General features: G+C 40.9%; 1 protein-coding gene and 1 long non-coding RNA gene across 4 annotated transcripts in view; one reads left to right on the top strand and one right to left on the bottom strand.

The window, feature by feature from the left end:
- ARID2 (AT-rich interaction domain 2) overlaps positions 1-13106 on the bottom strand; it is a 105122-nt gene extending 92016 nt beyond the window's left edge. For 2 of the 3 annotated variants that reach the window (XM_067469084.1, XM_060777558.2), the window contains exons 1-3: positions 9523-10231; positions 9265-9358; positions 8092-8189 (exon numbers count right to left, since the gene is read on the bottom strand). In XM_067469084.1, the coding sequence (XP_067325185.1) occupies positions 8092-8189; positions 9265-9358; positions 9523-9614 (284 nt within the window). In that variant the 5' untranslated portion in view covers positions 9615-10231. Of the gene's footprint in view, positions 1-8091; positions 8190-9264; positions 9359-9522; positions 10232-12766 lie in introns of those variants that run through there. The other variant, XM_060777557.2, reaches the window with a different exon arrangement.
- Positions 13107-13563: 457 nt separating this feature from the next.
- LOC132775386 (uncharacterized) overlaps positions 13564-23027 on the top strand; it is a 64972-nt gene continuing 55508 nt past the window's right edge. Inside the window, exon 1 of the long non-coding RNA XR_010910036.1 lies at positions 13564-13845. This is a non-coding gene — a long non-coding RNA (uncharacterized lncRNA). The remainder of the gene's footprint in view (positions 13846-23027) is intronic.

Raw genomic sequence — 23027 nt, 5'->3', positions numbered from 1 at the left:
TATATATATATATATATATATACACATACCTTACAAAGGAGCAGAACTGAAGGAGGGAGAAACTCCATCCCTAACAAGAAGTATGGCCAATAGTCGCTATTGGATGACAAAGGAGAATTGTAATATCAAGGGTGAACGTCCCAGTAAGTTGCCAGTATGTGATTCCGCAAATGCTGTGGGATAGTAGCTTGATGCAATAATGTCCTTGAAAGACCAAAGCCAGGACACAAAAGTGAAATGCATGAACACACACACTCAAGTCCCCCCCACAACTACCCACATGAAAGAGGGCAGCATTTTTAAACTAATTTTATTAATTTTATATCCCCTTTTGCTCTTAGTATATGACTTGAGGCATTTGCTCAGTCATTACATTCTATCCTATAGTCTACAGAGTGAAGCAAAAACACTGGAAAAGCCCATGTAGCAAATCTCTCTAAAGCACTATTCACAACAAATATTGCAAAATCTAAGGTCACAAACTATGTGTTATAGTCACTCATTCATATCTTTGTTACAATTTCTACAACTGCAATGTTGGTCTGGTGCAGCAAAGTTAATGTTATCTTAAACACTAAAATAACTATGACATAAGCTTATGTCATAATAAATATCTTAATCTCAAAAGTACCGCAACACTCTTTTCTTGGTTTTCCTTTCTTTGGGTCTCTCAAATCTTTCAACAAGCAGCCCTACTGCAAGTACAGAGACAAAAATGTTATTAGTGCTATGAAGACAAGAACAGCAATAGCAACCAGAACAATTTTGGCTGTTCCTCTGTGGAGCGGTCAACTTTCATATCCTAAATGGACTCCTTTAGCTTTTCATGGCATCTGGCAGACACATATCTAACAGACAAGAACAAGCCTTGCAAACCATGAAGGATGAGGTAAATGACATGTGCTACTCTGCTGGATGCAATGTGATGACAATAACTAATACACATCAACCTTCGTGGCAAATCTATTCATTTAATCTACAACTCACTGGGTCTCAATTCTGGGAGTAAAGCAGGTACAAATAAAGCTAATAACAACTTGCTCCAATACTAGAACTCTTAAAGGAAGGCATTCACACTATCATAGCTGCTACTTGTTGGAAAACAGAATACTGGCCCCTATATCCTACTTCTGCCAAGCTTCAATTAGCCTCAGGGGTACTCTGAATGGGAAGGGAGACCAAGGTTTTTCTGCTAATAGTGTCTGCTGTGTTTCTCCTCTTCTGGTCACTTGAATTCCAATGAGTGCAACAAGGTCAATGTCCAACATCTCAGAAGCCTCATAATTACTGCTAGCATGTGGAACAATGTTCATCAGTCAGCACAGGGTACAGGTGAGGACAAGGTTTGTCATGGCATAATGATCAAACTCAAAAAACCAATTAAACCATTATAGAAAGATGGGTTTGTAGTAGCTTGGTGATAGAAAATACAATATAGACAATAGGGCAGCCAACAAATGGCCATGCAATAGTCCATGTGACAGCAGTATGTATGTGACAAAGGGAGGATCATCACCCTCCTCATCTAGTGAATAATCAGACAGAGTTCATGTCTAGGAACTTCATTAAGCAAAACAGGGTTTAGGACTTGTGATGCAACACTTTTCTTCCCGAGGGAGTATATGGCAGGGTCTGCGAGCTGATGGCTGAGGTAAATCTGCTGCTTTTTTTTTTTTTTTTTTGCCTATTACTGACTGCAAGAGAGCTACTCTGGGGTTTCTCTGTGTAAAGCCTACTTCACAGAGAAAGGATCGATATATGGAAACAATCTAATGTGGATGTTAATCTAGACTCCTTTTTGTACCTGACACAGCTGTTGCTTGCTAGACAGAAGATGAGAGTCTGGCTTATATTCCATCATTCCCCATGACAGAGTTCACACCTGCACCATTCCCCATCTCCATTTTGTAACTAATTATGTTAACAGGCATGTTTGTATGTTATGTGTATGTATATTTTGGGGGGGGGGGGGAGGGATGGCTCCTGTTAAATTGCAGTTCTCAAATTTCTTGATTTTTTCTTACTATGTACTCTTTCTACTTCTCAAATGATTTTGCTTCTCCAGTGGGCCAAAAACCCTTGTCCTAGCCTTCCTCCCAAGACAACACTGTAAGAGGTTCTGCTAAACCACCTATTGCTCTCATTGTACTCCAAAGGCAAAATTGATTACGGCTGTTATGTAATTTATCCTATATGTATTGGTTAATTTTAATGTTGATGTATGATATTTTAGATTTTAGTGTTAGCATTGAATTTTTGATGTCAGCCGGTCTGAGTCCCTCTATGGAGGTAGAGTAGATTGGGATATAAAAGTTTTAAATAATAAATAATAATAATTATCAGATCCTGTGTGTGTGCAAGTGGCATAAGGGAGTACATATCTTTGTATGGTGGAATTCATGGGGCTCTCCACCAGTAGACTCCTGTCAGGGTTTGGTCTCAGTTATTAAGTGCTTTGTTTATGGAAATTCTGTGGTGATTTCTGCTGTAGAAGTTAAGGGAGGGCTGCTTGCAAGAATTGTTATTTTCACTTAAGACCTTTCCACACAGCTGAATAAAATCTCATATTTTCTACTTTGAACTGGAATATATGGCAGTGTGGACTCAGATAACCCAGTTCAAAGCAGATATTGTACCTTGATATTCTGGGTTATATGGCTGTATGGAATGATTGCCCTCAGTTGTCCTGCTGCAGTTTTCTTATTAAATCTACGTAGAATAATGATTACAATATATTGATGTTGCACCTCTGTAAACTACTAAATAGACTCATGTATAAGTCAAAGGCAGGTTTGGGGGCAAAATTATATATTTTGTTATGACCCATGGATAAGTCGAGAATTATTTCTCAGGGGGGCATCTGCCCCTGGCTGCCACCACCATTTTCCCACCCAGGCAACAAAAAGGCCAGAAGTAGTGCTGTGGTGGAGAGAGCAGAAGGGGTTGGTGCTTCTTTTAAGGTCCCTTCTACACTGCCTTGTAAAATCCAGATTATCTGCTTTGAACAAGATTATATGCCAGTATAGACTAAAATAATCCAGTTCCAAGCAGATAATATGGATTGTCTGCTTTGATAATCTGGATTATGTGGCAGTGTAGAAGGGGCCTAGTTTTTCTCAAAATGGATTAAACTTTCACTTTTCACAGATGTACTCAAGAAAGGAAATTAGTCCTTGTGATAGGAGTGAATGTACAGTACTCACATCGACTTATGGATAAGTTGATCAAAGTTTCAGGGGGTCATTTTTAAAACACATTTCTAGACTTATGCATGAGTATATAGATATGTTGCTACAATGATACTAAGGACTATATCAGATGTTGAAATAGGTCAAATAAGAGCTACAATTTCAATGTTAAAAATAAAACCTTGATAAAATCCTTAATTTAAGATGAAACCCCTTAATGCTGAACAGAAGATTTTATAAAAAAGAAAGATACCCACAAAGCCCGTTGAAATACTGGCTCTCATAACTGTTGCCAAAACAAGCTTTTTAAAGGACACCACAGACTGCCTCAACAAACTTGACTCTTTTAATGAACTTCCACAGGAAACTATCTCAGCAACTGTGGAAGTAGGATCATTATTTACAAATGTGCCAGTGATTATGGGTTATGGGCCATCATGAGCCTTATCCCTGAGAAGAAAGAGACATATGAAGAGTCACTGCCTTCTCAATATGTTTAAATTTCATCTTGTATTTCAACGTAGGGCCCTTCCACACAGCCATATAACCCAGAATATCAAGGCAGATAATGCACAATATCTGCTTTAAACTGGATTATCTGAGTCCACACTGCCATATAATCCAGTTCAATGTGGATTTTATACAGCTGTGTGGAAGTGACCATAGAATCATGAAATCACAGAGCTGAAAGAGACCACATGAGCCACTGATTCCAACTCACATACCAATATCCTGTAAGCTATCTTCCAATTTGCCAGTTTTTAACTCTACTGGCATCTCAGATAGACTAATGATACATTGATCATTTGGACTAATGGTGAAACATCCCCTAAGGAAATTCACCAAGACATCGCGTCTTATCACCCAACAGTAAACTTCATTTGTTTCACACAACACTTTGTATTTCTTTCTGAGGATTTCCATCTATTTTTGCTATACCATATTACATAAAAGCAGCTTCCACAGATGCTATTGGACTGCAACCCCTACCAGTATTGACCAGCACAGGCATTGGTGAGAGGTGATTATAGTTGTAATTCAACAAGATATGGAAGACTATACATTCTCCATCCATGAGCTACATAATCTATCGATCCAAATGACCTTGGTATATATTTAGAATATTTTCCCCTCAGCTACCAAAGTAAAACCATCACCAAAATTTCCAAAGAAAAGTGTTATCACATATGAACATCTACAAAAATAATTTGGTCAACTAAATTAGTTATTGCATTAAATCGCAAACTACCAATTATTTAATGCTGGTGACATCTCAATAGAATCAAAATGTGAAACATCCATTATTGTCTAATTCTTACATTCACCAATCATCATACATACAAACTACCTTCTGCAAGACTCAGAACAGGAAAAAATGCTTCTTCACATAATGCATAGTTGAACTTTGCAATTCACTGTCATGGGATGTAATAATGACCGTCATGTTGGACAGTTTTTAAAAGGGGTTAAATAAATGTATAGTTATTGGAGGCATCAATATCTACTACTCAAGATGGCAATATCACCTGCAAAATCAGAGGCAGGATGCTTCTGTGAACTAGTTGCTGAGAAAGACATGACAGAGAATGTTAGTACACTCATGTTCTACTGTTGAATTTTCCATATGCAACCAGTTAATTATTCTGTGAACATACAAGCCAACATTTGAAGACCTGCTGCTTATACATAGTAGCTTACTTATTCACTTTAAAGCATAACTAAGCAGAAAATTTTACTGTGTATAAATTCAACACACTTCTTTACTGAGTTCAGTGTATTATGAAATATAATTACCTGGTCCATTAAAAATATTTTGTAAAGTTTACTAAAGGTAACTGATCACAAATCATTTTGATCAGCATTTCATAGAGTACTAGACACAGTTTTCAATTGATAATTGTATGCCTATGAATTGAAGAATCTTCCTCCCTGTATTTTTCTCATGACTCTCTCTTTTCCTTTTGTGACCTTCATTCTCTTCTTCTATCACATTCCCTGAGAAACTGCCTGTGCCTCCTTGGGGAAACCAGTAACACATGTAAGCCACAGCCCTCCATTCACATTTCATTCCAAATAGCTGACATTGCCAGCCTTTGCTTATATCTTCACAGTGTACTTACATGTCTTTGTGAAGGCCACCTTATGAATCAAGAAGAATGGCCACAACTAATATCTGTTTGTAAACACATTTGCAGGCTAAAGAGCCAGTGTACTTACAAGCATCAAATTTTGTTTCAGTAACTAAATTCTTCAATGTGTGTAGTATAGTGAGATGTGAAAAAGTACCTCAACAAAATACATACTTGTGAGCAGTGTGGTAAGATACAGTCACTTATTTGAACCCTGTTGATTCTACTTGTCTGGCTGGATTAGCAACAATTGCCATGGGGATAGGTACAGTCCCCTTGTGGCTTGTAGGTGTTAAGCATACTGGTTCAGTACACCTGGAAATTGCAAAATCCTCTATCTGAAAAGTTCCTTCAAAGATGTTCAGATTAACAAGAGGAAAAATTGGCTTTACTCTTCAAACCATTCCCAGCTTCTCCTGAATAATTTCTCAAAATGAAAGTTCTGTTGCTATGAACCAATGTATACCCATTCAACAAAGATAACAAGATGGGCACTGAAGTTTGCTTGATCACACTATAGATACATGATAATTAAGTATAAATAATATTGCAAATGTGAGTAGATCAATAGGTACCTTCTTGGCGGGAAGGCAACGGCGCTCCATGCAATTATGCTAGTTGCATGACCTTGGAGGTGTATATGGACAATGCCGGCTCTTCGGCTTAGAAATGGAGATTAGCACCACCTCCCAGAGTTAGACACAACTAGATTTAATGTCAGGGGAAATCTTTACCTTTACGAATAGTGCTAAAACAACATGATTTTAAGAACAGCAATTCTCCTTTCTCTTTATTACTTTCCATACACAGTGTTGAGCAAGAAAGTTTATTTTTATACATTTTAGAATATTAAAAGTTATTGCAATCTTGATTAGGGAATATTCCTAAGTACACATGTGCAGTATATACAACACAAACACAGCAATCAAACTGAATATATACAATCCATCTTTCATAGCCACAAATTCCACATCTACAAATTCAACCAATGAGCAACTGAATTTTAAAAAATCCAAAAAGCAAACCTTGAGTTTGCCATTTTATATAAGGGACATTATTTTATTATATATAATGAGATTCAACCCTTTACAGATTTTGGGGGAGCCAGGAACCAAACCCCATTAGATATCAAGGATCTACTGTAATCTATTTTGGGTCCTTAACTTCCTAGATGTTCTGTTGAAATCACTGAGAAATGCAAGAACAGAAGATTTAAACCACAGAAAACTAGAATTTAAAGGGGGGCATGTTAACAAGAACTTTAAGAATACAGAATGTTTATGTCTCATAGTCTGTAACATAATGGTATGTCTGTGTGCGTGTACTTTCAAGTCACCTGTCGATTTATGGCGACCCCATGAATATCATAGTATTTCCTGTCTACTCAAAAATAAATCCTACTGAATTAAATGGGACTTACTCCCAAGAAATGAGGTATAGGATTGCAGCCCCAATGGAACTTAACTCTGGGGTGGACTCTTGACTGCAGTATCATTTTAACCTCAAGTAACAAGAGAGGAAACTTTAATATAAGATTTCAAGGCAAGCATGTGGTATGTTTCAAGTTTAGCCAGTATGATTATTAGCAAATTGACAAAATAAACCAAAACTTTCTCAAAGATCACAGTTATTCTGCTCATCCAAAACCTCTAGAATTAAATATATGAATTATAGATGCACATGCATATTTAAAATATTTTTGTTTTGACCAGATTTTAATAAACATACAATGAATTATAACTTTATATGGTAACTGATTTTGCCTAAGGATTTCCAGACTTCCCTGTAACTCAATAGCCACTTCTACACTCTGGCAGTGAACTCTACAGCTTCAAATTGGAAGTCAGTCTAGGACAGCCAACAGCAAGTGCACCTGTGCAATCACATATGCTAATTTAGAGAGCTAAATCTCCACAGATAGGCTTTAAATTATTACAACCTGCAAGGTTCCCCTATCTGCAATGACAAAAAATGAGAATATTCATATCTTAAATCCAAGTTATCAACCAAAGAAGGTAAAATTAGTTGGTTTTATGATATCTAAAATTCACAAACATCAATTCTTTGATATAAGCACTGAAACACACATACAAATATCCCTTCAATATTAGAGACACATCTTCATTATGAGCAAAAAAGCACAACCAGAAGTAACTGATAGAACACAACCACAAAGGCCCTCAAAAATAGGGAATGCAAAATGCCAATTATGAATTCAGGTTACTATGGATTGGCAAAATACAACAACATATTCCAATAGTCAATAATTGAGACCTACATTTTAAAAATGCAGCCCCTCCCATATTTATACACAACCAAAACATACCTTGAGCTCTGTCATTCTTTTGAAAGTGAGCGATTTAATGTGAAATATATATAATGTGAAATATATAATTATCTAAATCAATATTCCATCCACAAAAGGAGAAAAACAACACCACATTGTTACGATGAAACAATACAAAGTTCTAAAGCTATATTAATCGCCTTACTATGACAACAATTGCAAATAACAAATATGATGCTTGTTACAATTACTGCTTGTAAACACTGGACACTTGAGAGTTGAATAAGGGCAAAAATAAAATATAAAGCAATCCAGAAATATCACAGCTCAAAACATTAGAGAGAGAGAAACAATTTCAATACTAAATTGAATGTTAACAATAATAAGCCAAAATATTATTGTTATTGTTCTTTTGCATTTTTAAAAATCCTCCAAATGCCAGCCCATGCTCCACACTAATGCTGCCAGAGCCCTGATCACCACTTACCGCAAGTAATACTGTTTTAAAGCGAAGGCAGCGTTTGAACAACTTCTGGGAAAGTTAAACTCTTCTATAATCTCTCCCCATTGATTCTTCTCAGATACCTGTCAAAAAAAACAACACACAGAGATGCACAAAAAAACCCCACACAGGTAGGCATCCACACAACGTCGACCAGCAGCCAGGCTGCCATGAAACAAACAAAAAAATACCACCAAGATGCCCATGTTCCTTCGCTTGGGATCTGAAATCCCCAGTCCCTTCCCTGACTGACAGTGGCGGTGGTGTCGCTCCTCCCCTCGCCTTTTACAAACATTTATTTTATTGGGGAGAGCGAGCGAGGAGGCAAAAGGGTTTGGGGATCCTGGGCGGTGAAGGTTTGTTTTTGTCTCCCTTCGCCCGGGCAATCGCAGCCAATGGGGAACCCTTCTGGCGCCTGCTTGGCCTTTTTAAACCCAAGGAAAACCCCCCACGAAGTTGAAAAGGGGCCCAGGAAGTGCGGGTGGCGAGGGGGGCTCCTTTCGCCCCTGTCCCGGCGAGTTTCCCCCGTCCGCCCGCTCCCCAGCCCCGGAGAGGCCTGTCTTTTGAGGCCTACATTTCTGTCCCCAGCCTTGAAGCCTAAAGATGGCTATTCGATTCCACCGCCGCCTCGGCTGCCCCTTTTGTTATTCCTCCCCGGGAAGGGCTCCCAGGGCAGCGCCTGGGCCCGGATCCTTCCCCAGCCCCGTGCCGATTATCGATGGGAAAACATGCCCGCTAATTTTGAGTTGCACGAAAACTGCACTCAGACTCAGAGCGCGAAGAGAGAGAGAGAGAGCAAGAGAGCGGCAGGCAGGCACAAGCGGAAGCAAACTACCCCTCATCTACACACACATCTACAGCGCCTTTCGCCCTCATTCCCACCCGGGAAATGGAGGCCAAGGGCCCCCCAATGCTGGCACGATTCCCCGGGAACGTGAGCCCCCCTCCCCCGCCCCGGATCCCCCGCTTCACCGACAAGGCCAAGGCACCAACCTGCCTTGCCTGCTTCCTTCTCCCAGCCTCCCCCCCCCTCGCCAATCCGGCTGGAAAAAGGGGTCTTCCCGGGGGCCCCGCCGCCGGCCTGGGCCCCCGAGGGTCAGGGCCGAGTTTGGGGAAGAGGCCGGCGGGAGCGGGAGGCGAATTAAAACTTCCACTCACCTTCCCAAAGCCGCCCAAAGTGGTGACTCGGGTGTAGAGAGCGTGGAGATCCAGCTCTCTCCCAGCCACCACGGGGATCTTCTTGAAAGGCGACCTGGCGGAAAGAGAGACACGCAAACAACTTGTCAACTCGGGGGGCCCCCTTTCCCCCCCTCCTCGCCCTTTAAAGTTAAAATCGGTCGGTTTCAGCCGCCTCCCCCCCTCCTCCTCCTGCTGCTGCCTTCCCAGCCGCCGCCACCATCTCCCCATTTTGCTCACCCTCTGCTGTGGTGAAACTGCCGCAGCTCGTCCAGGAAAGCCAGTCCTTTTCTCCGGTGGTCTGGGGGGTTCTTGCCAGTCGGATTGGCCATATCTTTGTTCGGGTTTGGTAGAGGAAAAAAAAAGGTCGGGGTTTTGTCTCCTTAAAAAAATCCAATAGAAAAACAACAACAGTCCGCGGCTCCTCCTTGCCTTTAAGAGACCCAGGTTCCTGTGCTCGGCCGGGGATCAGCCATGGAGAGGGGCTGGTTGGTTTCGGAAAAAAAGAGAGAAAAACCAGAAAGAGAAAAGTTTAAAAGGAATAAGGGAAGCCGGAGAGAGTGACAACACACACCAGGCGAGAGGGGGGCGCCTCTCGGTGCTTCTCCTCGCCGCCGCCGCTGCCTGCCTGCCTCCCTCTCAGCACCACCAACCCAACCGATCCAGGCTGCACATGAGACTCAACATGGTGCTGCTGGATCACACAATGAATTGGGTTAGTGTTGTGGTCGGGTGGGGGTGGGGGAGGCTGGGGTGAGGGACTGACAGTGTGTGTGTGTGTGTGTGTATTACAGACGCGGATCCATGAAATCTCCCCTCTCTCGCGCTCCCTCTCGCTCTTACACACACACACACACACATACACTGTACGGCGGCGGCGGCGGCAGCGGGATTCACTTCTCCTCTCTCAGACAAAAAGATCTGAGGCCGCCGTGCTGCTGCCTGGGCGAAGGCGCAACACAGCGAACCCCAGAGGCCGGCCGCGGCACTGCAAAAGGCAGCTCCGAAATGGCAAAAGCCAGCATTGCCAGCGAGCAGTTCCTGGCGGGGAACAATAGGCTTCTCTCGCGGCTAAGGGCTCATCTGCAATGTGCCGCAAACTTCACACAAAGCCGGGCGGAAAGAGAAAAGGCAGGAGGAGAAGGGGGGGGGGGGGGGGGGAGGAAGGCAGCTACTACCGGTTGTTCCAGGGTTAGGGGTAGAGTAAATGTTCCTGTCTTTTCAAAAGTTTAGAAAGCGAGGAAATACTCTCTAGGTTTCAAAGAATCGTGAGGTAGGCCACTGTGTGTGTAAGGGGGGGGGGGGGTTAGGTGTTTTATTATCAATACACAGGGTGTGTTTAAGAAACAGAGAAATCTTTAATGGAATTTTAATTTCAAATATTTGAGGATCCAGCTTGGCAAGTCCTGGTTTGTTGTGAACTGAGCTATATATTTAAAATATACACATTTTCTCATATCACATGATACATGACCCAAAGTAATTTGATGACAGTTCCTGACCCCTGCAATTCAAAGTGATATAGAACGAGGTTTTTAAAAGTTTTATTTGTTTATTTGTTTATTTAAAACATTTATATTCCGCCCTTCTCACCCCGCAGGGGACTCATATACATGACAAACGTTCAATGCCAGGAAATAAAATCATAAATATATACAAACATTAACATGACTTATATCCACTTTGAAATATGAAGCAGATGACCTCTGGATACTAATGATACAATGTTAGAAATCCAAAAATATTGGGAAAATCAACCAAGAAAATACTTATTTGTTACTATATGCATCAGTTACGTCTAATGTGGCAGAGCTTGAAAGCCTTGTCATTTCAAATCCTATCTCTGGAATAATTCATCACACTAGAGAATGAATCTACTTTAAATCCTCTTTTTGCTTCCTGCAGAATTCTGGGGTTTTTAGTTTAGGGAGGAGCCTTTAACAGCCTTACTAAACTACAAACCCCAGAATTCTGCAGGAAGCAAAAAGAGGATTTAAAGTAGATTCGTTCTCTAGTGTGATATCACAGACTCAGTTGATTTTAGGCCTCTAACAGCTTCAACAATGATAATAAAACAGCTTCCATAATGATGGGCCCATATTGGGTCCCATCGCCCAATATGGAACTTAAGAGTGGCTAACAACATAAAAGGCAAATATTCAATGCCAACAAGTACATATATACAGACATAATTTAATAAGCATTTAAACCCAACCACTATGGGAAGGAGATGTATACCAGCCGACATTACAGGGATTTAGTCTCAATAATAAAGTGTATTATGCCCAGAACACATGAAATACACTATACCAGTGGTTCTCAACCTGTGGGTTCCCAGATGTTTTGGCCTTCAACTCCCAGAAATCCTAACAGCTGGTAAACTGGCTGGGATTTCTGGGAGTTGTAGGCCAAAACACCTGGGGACCCACAGGTTGAGAACCACTACACTATAAAGTTACTGGACAATAATGGAACCTTAATTATCAAGAGAACCAGTGTAGTGTAGCAATTTGTTGTTGACGTCTGGGTTCAAATCCCCACTCAGCCATGGAAACCCACTGGGTGACCTAGAGCAAGTTACACTTTTCCAGCCTAAGAGTGCAATGGCAAATCTCTTCTGAATAAATGAGCCTAGAAAAGCCTATAGAAAAGTCAGTTTGTGCATATAACAATAAAGTTATCAAGGAGCACCACCTATGCAGGAAAAGGGGGTCTTGGAAAAAAACATGGCCCATTGTGGATCCAGCCAGCTTTAATAATGTAGACACAAATCCTGCATGTTGGTCATGAGTAATGTATGTTCAATTTGTTTCAATGGATCTGCTTCAAGAGTGAATCCAGTCCCATGCTTTATATACAGAATTCTTTTTATAAGCTTCAGATATTTGATACTTAATTGGTGTTTATATACTCATACATATCCACTATTCCTCAAGCCAGCCAGAGAGTACAGAATAGCATAAGGGGAAGATTCCAGAAATTCTCAAAATATTTCTGTTAACAATCCACAACTGTCAGGATGCAAGATATTCTAATCCAAAACCTGAGGAGAGAGCCCCCAGGATTTCTAAAATGGAGCAATTGTTTGTGCCATAAAAGCCCCGGAAACTATGTGATGGAAGAAGGGGTGTGTAGATACATGCTATGAGAGAGTATAGCTACTAGGAAAGGGAATGAAGACACAGGAATGTGTGGAGACCCAAAGAGTGGAACATCTAGGCTTGGCAGGTAGAAAAAGACAGATACAACAAAGTGGGAAGCATGCAGATGTCACTGTATACCTGGCAAGACTTGTTCACTGGTTATTTTTTGCATATTTACTCTGTTGATGTATATCTTTTTTTCTGTACTCTGATCATGTTCATGGCAAAGATAATACACTTGTTATAATTTCAGGTGCCATATTTAAGCATACCAGTGAAGTACAGTTCACAGAATTGGGCAAGCAAGTTCTTATCAATGGAATGTCTTGCATGACACTCACCCAGTAACACAGCTGCAACCCCCTACACACTCTTGTCTAGAAGATGTAGCATTCCCTTGCATCAGCACAGGTATTAACCACTGCTGTTAGTGAAACTGTGATAGCCCAAGAGGAGGGAAGGGCAAAGAGAAGCAGAAAGAAAATTTGATCACAATAACTGACTCCTAAATCAGACATTTTAACCTGTGTGCCTGCATTTCAAAAGGAATGGCTTACTTTTGTTCCTACAAGGTAACAGACAATAAGGCTCATCTACATAAAAAAGAGGTTCCAGCCACTAAGTAAATGGGACTTCAAATACATGCTTTGCTCTCCTTGGAAACTCAAATTAATGTATATGTCTCAATCGTGGTCCTTTTCCTATTAGAAATGGAGTGGAGGATAAGCCCATAAAGTAAATTACATTTCTAGGTAAGTACATTATATTTGTACAGTAATGGTAGATACCTGTCCATCCTTTAGAGCAATCAGGATTCTGGGTGAATATTTTTTGAAGAGGGAACAAAGGGCACCCTTTTCTCTCATGTAATAACTGGAGCCTCATCCTGTATCATCACATTATCAATTCAGAGACCTCATAACCAAAGTTGGTAGAGTTCTGCTTAAAAATCGATGGCACATTATAGTCTCTAGCAGGCCTGTCAGGGAAATCTATATTCCCTTTATGCCATGCACTAAATTACTCCAGGAAATTAAAATCTAAGATTATTTTTATCTTTCATCCGGATTGCCGCTCGGATAGCGGGAGATAAAAGGTGCATTGAAATGCCAAGGGTGCTCTCCAGGTCACAATCATGTTTGGGATCATTTCCCCGTTTGGGATGATCTTCTGCCTTGCATCTATCTCCCTCACAACGCCTCCATAACTGGAGCGAATGTGACTGTATCCTTACATGAAGATGGGTGGTTTTTTGGGGGATGGGGGGATACTTTTGAGATTATCTGCAGAAATTACCCCAACCCTACAGCTAGTTCTCAGCGCCTGACGGGGACACCGTCCTCCACGCAGGAGGAGGAGGGAAGAGTTGTAAACACAGTCCTCGAATGACTCAAAAACTAGGGGTCTCCCTCTGGCAGAGGTGAGTGAGTCACTTCCCTCGCCGCAGAGCGAGTGGCGGGAGCAGCCCAGGAGACGGACTCTCCTCGCGTGGGGCGGCCAGGCTTTTGCGCACCGTCCCTTACGTAACAACCGTCAGCTGGGGATTCCCTGGAGGGAGCGGCGTCACGGGGGGGGGGGGGTCACGGTAATCCAGCACTATCCGGCCTAGGAGCCCTGCCCGTTTGCCTGCCTATCCCGGCCAGAGCCAGCACCGAAGGCCGCTCCGCCAGCTCGTCACAAAATGGCGGCGCCCATAGAGAAGCGCAGCCCCATTTTGTGCCCGTGGAGCTGCGCTGTCAGCGGAGACGGGCTGGGCTGGAGGGGGCAGGGGAGCCCAAGGGCGGCCTGCTCGTGTTACGAAGAGGAGGTGGAGGAGGAAGGGCGGGGTGGGTGGCTGGGTTGGCTGGTCGGGTGGGTGAGAAGGCCTTCTTCCTCGCCGCACCCGATCCTTGGAGGAGACTTTAGGACGTGAGAGACAAGGAGGGAGGGGGCGGAGCCAAAAGGCGGCGGGCGGGCGGGGCCAGGAGCGGGCGCCGGGCTTATTCCACCCCGCGCCGACGTGACTTAGTGTTCCTGCTCGGCCCTCCTGGATTGGCTGCTGCTCTTTTCGCCTCGCCTGGCCTGTTGTTGTTGTTGTTTTTGTGTGTGCGGTTTTGGCTCGGCCCTCCTCTCGAACTCGGGGCCATTTTCTTTTTTTGCCGGGCGGGCTGCCTTTTCGCTTCAGCTTCCCGGCAGAAGCTCGCCAGCCTCGCGATCGTTCGCCTCCTCCTCCCCTTCCGCCGCCGAGACTTGGGTCTCCTCCCCGCTGCTGCCGGCGAGACTTGGAGCCCGCCCGCTCGCCCGGCACAACACTGGAGCCGCAGCGCCTTCCCAGCGAGGTCCTCCTCCTCCTCCCGACGCCGTTGCCGCCTCTTCCCCGCGGGGCTCCTGCTCCTGGCTCCGGCCCCTTCTGGCTCCTTCTCGCCGATTCTGGCCAACTGCGGCCCTTTTTGTAACTTTCCCATCTTCTTCTTTTGTTGTTGTTGTTGTTGGCTCTTCTTTTTTCTCCCGCGCCTTTCCCCCCCCCCCTGGAGGATCACCCGCCCTGCCAATAACAGCTCGTGTTTGGGAGTTGATCCCTCTTTTCTCCCCTCTTCTTTCGGTTCTCTTTCTGAATGCATCGCCTTGTTTAAACTGATGCTCTCCAAGTTGCACTGGTGGCAAGCTTGCAAGGTACAACTCCCTCTATGTCTGAATCTCGTTCTCGGTCTTCGTCGGTGACATATCTTTTTTTAAAAGGATTTTCTCTCACCTTTTAAAATAGCTCTTGACATTTGGATTGTTTGTTTGAACAATAAGCTGATGCGGAACGCTTGTGGCTTGTGGGAACCGTTTTGCAAAAAGTAGCAAAAATGTCTTGTGCTGGTGAAATCAGATTCCTTGTCCCCTTCCTCGGTTTGCTGTCTGGCATGATGTCTGTTCTGTCAAAATGGTTTTGAGATGCATTGTGCTTAATTTCGGGGGTGGGGTGGGGAAAATGTACATTTAGGAATCATTTTCACACAAAAATATTTTTTGTGTGAGAGGGAAAGAGAACACCAAGTGGGAGCTTTTCAACATGCAATATTGAATATGTGAAGAACATGAGCTAAATTATTGGCATTGATTTCAAAAAATAAAAGATGATATGGAACATTCTTTAATGCTAGACCCTTGATTTTGAACTAATTTGAACTAATCTCGAAATTGTAGATAGCATAATACTGTCCTAGGTTTATTCGTAGTATAATTTAAAAGGCAGTTATGAAACAAAGCCACTGTAGCCATTTCCTTAATCCTGAACCATTCCTTCCAATGCACCCAGTCCTCCCTTTCTGCTTGTTTTTTTATGCAGTGATGGTGGGTCTTTGTGGCACCTCTGTTTTTCCTGAGAAAGGATTCGCAAAGAGCTGGCTTTGTGTCATTTTCTGCCTCATTGCTGTTCAATATAGATGCTAGTAGTGTTTATTGTTAATAAAGAATCTCAAGCCTACTTTTGTGTAGCTTCAGTTTGTGTTTTCTTACTGTTTTCAATGGAGCTTGCTTTTTTAAAAAGTGCGTAGTACCTATTGTTCTTTTAGGAGCTCTTAAGATTTCCATGACCGTAATGTGCCAGTTCAGTATCTTAAACAATAAATCGTTGTGCTAGTTCATGGCAGTTGTATGTTTGTTCCCAAACACAGTGAGATTTGAATGATAGAATGCTTTTAGGAAAAGCATGCCTCGTTTCATGGGGGAATCTTCCTTTGTTAAATCCCATTTTACAACCCCACAATACTTAACATCAGTGAACTTTGAGCGTAATAATTTAATATTTGTCTTAAAATAATATAATTCTGGTTGTTATCCAATAGTGTGCATTTTTTCCAGAAAAATAATAAAATGAGACCAAATATTCTTACTCCAGAGAAGTATTTTATGTGGCCCTTCTTTTATTAAAATCCTATTTCAGGTAGCTAAACTGCAGTCTCATGCATATATATAACACAGTGGACAATTGGAGCGAATTCAGTTGTTACACTGGCAACTCCTCCATATCTACAGAAAGATAAATCCTCCTGAATTTAAAGTTACCATAAATCTGTATGCAAATAATTCTGGTCTTGAATCTGATAAATTACAGGAACAAGGCAAATGTATCTCGTTCTCATAGCTACAATAGAGTTAAGTGGATATAACTCCATGAAAAGTTGTGTTAAGTTACAATGGAGCAGAATGGCTATAAACAGTTAGGCTGCTAATCTTCATTTTTTTAAATGTTGTGATGCATAGACCGTGACTACGGGTAATATATAAAAGGTTCTTTTTGATCAGTGTACAAAAAAATTGCAAGGCCTACATGCATACAAAATGATCAAGGTCTCTGTAGCAGTTCATTAAATTTGTCCACAACCATAATAACACTGGGTGCAGTTCAAAGACTGCTTTTGATAATTCTTCTGCACCTTCTGACTTTATACTCTGGCTCTATAATTGGGTTAAAACAGCCTCTTAAAAGATAAAATTGCTTTCCTCCGCAGAAGTCCTGCCTGTTTTCCATTACAATTTTAAATGGACATGTGATATAGGATGATATAAGGTGACAGCTCTACTGCAAATTGTGGTTCTGTTCAAGGTAATTTAAAATTCTCAGTGTCCAATTATTTGTCTGTTTATTTAAATGATAAATTTTCAATGAATGTAAGAGAGCTGTGCTAAGAAAGCCAATTACATCTTTTTGCTAATGTTTATAATTGGTTAGTTTTGTTTTTAATATGATTCTAAACATGCTTGTTCAAGAGTGAACCTTACTAAACTCTGGAATTTATTCCTAAGGTCTTGGTTATGTGATGACTTAAAGCCCAGTTCACCTATCTGATAATCTACCAATTACATTCACATCATCAAATAAGTTATTTGAAGCTGACTTTATAAAAACCTATCATAGGATGCACAACTTATAGTCAATAAATCTAGCAGGCTGATATTGTGGAAAGTATTCTCTACGATCCAATGATTGTCATTATGTTTTACAGTATTATAGATGCATATGGAGGGGCAGGGTGTTGTAATTGTTTTGTATCAGATTACAATTCTGGAGACCAGGGTTTGAATTTCAGTTAGGAAAACTTGCCAGGTGACTACTCTCTCTCTCAGCCTTAAAGGAGGGCAAAGGAAAAGACTCTGATGAAATCTTGCCAAGAAACCCCCCTGATAAGTTTGCTTTAGGATTGCTATTGGTCAGAAACAACTTGAAGACATACAAGATATTGTTTCTAGACTCTGGCAGCAGATAATTAATCTTGAAGCAGTTATTTGCTCCTTACAATTAAACAAATTTTGTCTTTTATAAATTGTGTTGTTTTAGACTAAATTTTGTTGGACTTGAAACAAAGGTTGGAGTTCATTGAAAAGGGTGCGGAGGAGCTATTTGTTTTCAACAATCTGGCAGATTTAAAATAATTAGTCTTAGTTTACAGCAAATAATATAAAATTATTCAAAGGGGTTTGTGCTGGCCTGTTTGCTTTTATTCCCGTGGAATGGTCCTTAGGGGCAGTTAGCGATGCCATTGCAAATAAGCAGTGCTTTGTATTCCTTAATGACAAGATCTGGTTTTGGTGATGGTGGTAAAGTTGAGGATGCCAATAAAGAGAGTGCAGATATCCACTTCGATATCTCTTAAAAATAAAAAGAAAGGAGAATATATAGGTGAAATAACAGAAACTAGTTGAACTCACAAAATGGCCATTTCCCCCCTTCCTGATACAGGACTGGCTGTCACAATGGAAAAAATAGGGGGAAACTCAATTATTGTGCATGCCTCCGCCATATTAGTCAATCACCACATTTTAACTGTTTTTCAATCTATACTTATTTCTGGAGGTACCCATGCATCTTTGCAAATGACTGAACTGGTGGTAGGTTTTGTAGTGGTAGTTCACATTCCAACTTTAAATCGTTTTTGATTTAAGTACTCACTTGACTGGTTTGTGGATGAGAATCCTTGCGAAGTACCATTGGCAATGAAACAGCTGTTAAACAAAGAAATAGGTTTCAGTCCTATACAAGAGTATATGTTCTATTCAACTTGATTACCGGTAGGTGTCTTAAAATGGTAAGTGTGCCTTTTTGTATTAAGTTACAAATTAAGACATCTAGATAGAAATAACTTTCATTAGAAGTATTTTAAGGAAAGAATTAGTGTGATCATTAAGCATTTTGTTTTCACATCATGCTAACAGACTTATTTTGTCTCCCTAATAGTTATTAGATCGTGATCTGATAGTGATGGGTATTTAATTTTTTTATTGTGAGTGCTGGTATGAGAAACAGAATGAAACACTAAAAAAAGAAAACATTACAAAACTGCAAAACATATCCCCATAATTAATCTCATATGCTTAATAGAAAAAGCACAGTGTGTGTGTGTTATACACACAGACATATAGATATGCATGCCACAAAGAGAGTGAAGGTTTGTTTGGCATAGTATAGTGGTTAGGTTTGCACCACTACTTAGGGCAAATGAATCAAGAAATACTAGTGGGAATCCTTAAAATTGTTGGCTTAACCTTGCTCATCAAAATTTTTTCAACCTTGCTCATCAAAATTGAATTTAAAAGAATCTGCTCTGATAAAAGTGTAGTAAAGATATAGGTATAGGTCTCCTACCATAGCAGCTGTCTAAGACACAATGTAAATAGCAAAAAGACAGTGGTAGGAAAAGCGAGGAAGTTCAAATCTAATTTTTATAAAAGAGCCAATGCAAAAGACACTTTTGGGAGAGGAGGAGCCAGATTAGCATTTGGGTATCAGGTTCAATAAATAAGTAAGGAAGTGGAGTTATTTTTAGCCTTTCCTGTGCTGCAGCCAAGTAGAATGGGAAGTCTAGACCTAAAATTGGATATGCCACTTATTACACAGTCTCACTGTTTCACACATTAATAGTTATAAACTACATGAAGAATGCTTTTAATCTAGTGGAAAGAAGGAAAGGCAGACATTCAGTGGGATTGGCTAATATATCTTGATTACAATCTGTGAGCAAGGTCCTTTGGAGTCAGTGAGAATTGCATCTGAGTAGACATGTATAGGATCACACTCTTAATTATGAAAAAAGAGAAATGATTACTATGTATCCTTATTACGTGCAGTTACATCAGCTGACCTTTGATAAGAAGCAAAGGTTTGCTTCAGCAACTTGTGTACCATTAGCAATGGGTGTAGCAGCAGCTACTTTAAAACTTGTTTTCTACAACAACAAAGGAGTGAAGAGAGGTTTGTTTGATAAATATATGAACCTTTGGAAATTTCTTATTTTGAATGGAAATAACTATAGATTTTTAGTCTGAATGTAGGAGAAACCTGTGCTGTCTAGACTTAGGACTTTGAGTACCCAATTCTTTAAAATCTACCTTTATTTCAATATATTTAATCAATGCCACATGTTGTAGGCTGTATTTCGAAAGAAGAAACTGGCAAAATAATGCTTATGAAATTCATAAGTCAACAGTTGACTTGAAGGTACACAAGCACAGTATTTAATAAGATTTATCACATTTTTTTCTTTTCTGGAAGTTCTCGTTTTTAATGACAGACCTTTGTGGCAGGCATGTAAACATGACCCTATCCATGTTTGATATAGCTGTTATTTGTCAAACTTAGTTGATGTATTAAAGGGAGAGTTTAATTTAAATTAGTTTAGCGAGGACTTTCCAGGAACGCTCGTGTTTTCCCATTTAAAATGGGAGAACTTACAGTTCATAAACATTTGTATGCAGAAGAAGCTGAAACTGGCAGATTTCCCCATCCTTAATTTTCACGGTGCTCAGAATTTATCTATTAAAGGACCCTTCTGGCTAGTTCTCTTTTGTGGTGGTGAAATGAAATTGTGAATTACATGCTTCTGCACCTTGAGCTTCTACTTAAAGATGAAAGAATTGGTCTTTGCCCCTAATGAGCTGTTTAACTCAATACAATCAGAAGTTGACCAGAACATTTCATTGTAAAAACAAATTAAAGTATGCTAAGGTCTATTATAGTTCTCATCTGTTGTTCATGGCAAGAAAGAGATCCTCTAACCTAGTTATTCTCAACCTGTGAGGCCCTATGTGTTTTGGCCTACAACCCCCAGAAATCCCAACCAGTTTACCGGCTGTTAGGATTTCTGGGAGTTGAAGGCCAAAACAACTGGGGACCCACAGGCTGAGAACCACTGCTCTAACCATTAGGGCCGAATCCAGCCTTCCATCTTATTTTATATGGCCCTCCAGATGCTGGACCACAACTCCTGTATTCTTCACCATTAGACATAACTAGAGCTGATGGGAGTTGTGATACAGTAACATCTGGAAGGCTGCAATTCTGTTTAGTCAGGATAATGAGGTTTGAGTTTAGATACAAGGCTTGTGGATATGGTGTTTGATTTTAAAAATGTCCATTAGCTTTTTCCAAGCTAATACAAATACACAAATACAATTCTCATTATCATAATACACAAATACAATTCTCATTATCCACAATCTGCATGGCAGACAAAAGTGATGGGAGTTTTTATTTAGTAACATCTGGGACTCAATCTGGGTTAAAAACTAGAGTATCAACCACTATGTAATATATGTATATATGCGCGTGTGTGTAAAGTAGAGTCTTGCTTATCCAACCTTTGCTTATCCTACATTCTGTATTATCCAACACAGTCTGCCTCCTGCCCGGATCTACAGCTGTTTCAATACATTGCGATGTTTTGGTGCTAAATTAGTAAATTTAGTAATTACTACATAATGTTACCATGTATTGAACTGCTTCTCTGTCCATTTGTTGTAAAATATAATGTTTTGGTGCTTAAATTGTAAAATCACAATGTAATTTGACGTTTAATAGGCTTTTCCTTAATCCCTCCTTATTATCCAACATTTTCTCTTATCCAACATTCTGCCGGCCCGTTTATGTTGGATAAGCGAGACTCTGCTGTATATGTATGTATGTATATATCTATATATAGTTGGCCTTCTGCATTCACCGATTCTCTTTCCATGGCCCTTTGAAGGCAACCATAAGGCTGATGTGGCTCTTGATGAAAATGAGTTTGATATCCAGCATCACCAAACTATAAAACTTTTATTTTTCCCCCTTTCCATTTGTCACCCTGGTTCTTAGTTTTTAAATAAGTAGTTAGGTTAAATCAGGCATGGGCAACCTTGGGCCCTTCCAGGTGTTTTGGACTTCAACTCCCACCATTCCTAACAGCCTCAGGTCCCTTCCTTATCCCCCTCAGCCGCTTAAGCGGCTGAGGGGGAAAAGGAAGAGGCCTGAGGCTGTTAGGAATGGTGGGAGTTGAAGTCCAAAACACCTGGAAGGGCCCAAGGTTGCCCATGCCTGATATATACTTCTGGAAAATAGCAAAAATAAATAGTCAACAAATGCTGGGCTTATAGTATTTGCTGAGGAGAGTTGTAGCTGCAGCAGCTGACATCGTATTTAACACTATGGTCAAAAGATGAGACCTTGAGGCCGTTAAAGGGCATAATACACTGTTTTAAGCTTAGCTGTGGACTTTCCCTGTATTTTTAATACCTTTAGTTATTTTACCACAAAGTAAGTCTCTTCTGCTTACCACCCTCTGGGTGTTTGGCCTCTAATGCCCATCGGGTGGCGTTTTCCTCCCCCCCCCCCCCCCCACCCAACAGTCTTTCCCCAACTGCCATGGAACACTTTCTGTCAGAGATTCCATTTTCCTTCTCCATTTCCCTCTCTCTTTAAAAGCCCATCTCTCAAACACAATTCTTGCTTTTCTAATAGCAGTCAAGCTTAATTTCTTGATATTTTCCCACGTTGGTTGGCCATGACATCTAGTACTGAAAGAGTGGTGAACATAGGGGCCTTCCACACAGTCCTATATCCCAGAATATCAAGGCAGAAAATCCCTCATTATCTGAGTCTAGACTCAGATAACCCAGTTCAAAGCAGACATTGTGGGATTTTCTGCCTTGATATTCTGGGATATAGGGCTGTGTGGAAGGGCCCTGTGAGTTCCTCTTGTTGGATTTGATTTCCTTGTTGTTCCATTCAGGGCCCTTCCACACAGCCCTATTTCCCAGAATATCAAGGCAGAAAATCAGGACTCGGATAATTCAGTTCAAAGCAGATATTGTGAGATTTTCTGCCTTGATATTCTGGGTTATATGGCTGTGTGGAAAGGCCCTCAGAAGTAAAATCCATGTTCTACATTTTGAAACCCAGTATCTCTTCCTTACTGGTATTCATTGGATGTTTCCCCACTTCTGTTGTTGTTTTAGCTCAGATGCCATTTGCTGATGATGGTTGTAAAGCCATAAATATGGTTAGACACCTTGACCTTTCCTAATAGAGGAATAAAATCCCACATTTTCTGCTTTGAACTGGAATATATGGCAGTGTGGACTCAGATAACCCAGTTCAAAACAGATATTGTGCTATTTTCTGCCTTGATATTCTGGGATATAGGGCTGTGTGGAAGGGTCCATAGTTGTTTAATATACGGTTGCTGAGAGGAATTACCACTGCAGATTTTTGGGCCCATAGTTAAACAATATACGGTTGCGGAGAGGAATTATAATTTCCACTATTTCCAGAGCAAAAAAAAAATAGTATTATGAGCATGTAGCACTTCAGAAAAAAAAAGC

The sequence above is a fragment of the Anolis sagrei genome, chromosome 5 (assembly GCF_037176765.1).
Source record: "Anolis sagrei isolate rAnoSag1 chromosome 5, rAnoSag1.mat, whole genome shotgun sequence".
Taxonomy (NCBI): domain Eukaryota; kingdom Metazoa; phylum Chordata; class Lepidosauria; order Squamata; family Dactyloidae; genus Anolis; species Anolis sagrei.
This window is presented reverse-complemented; position numbering and strand designations above follow the sequence as displayed.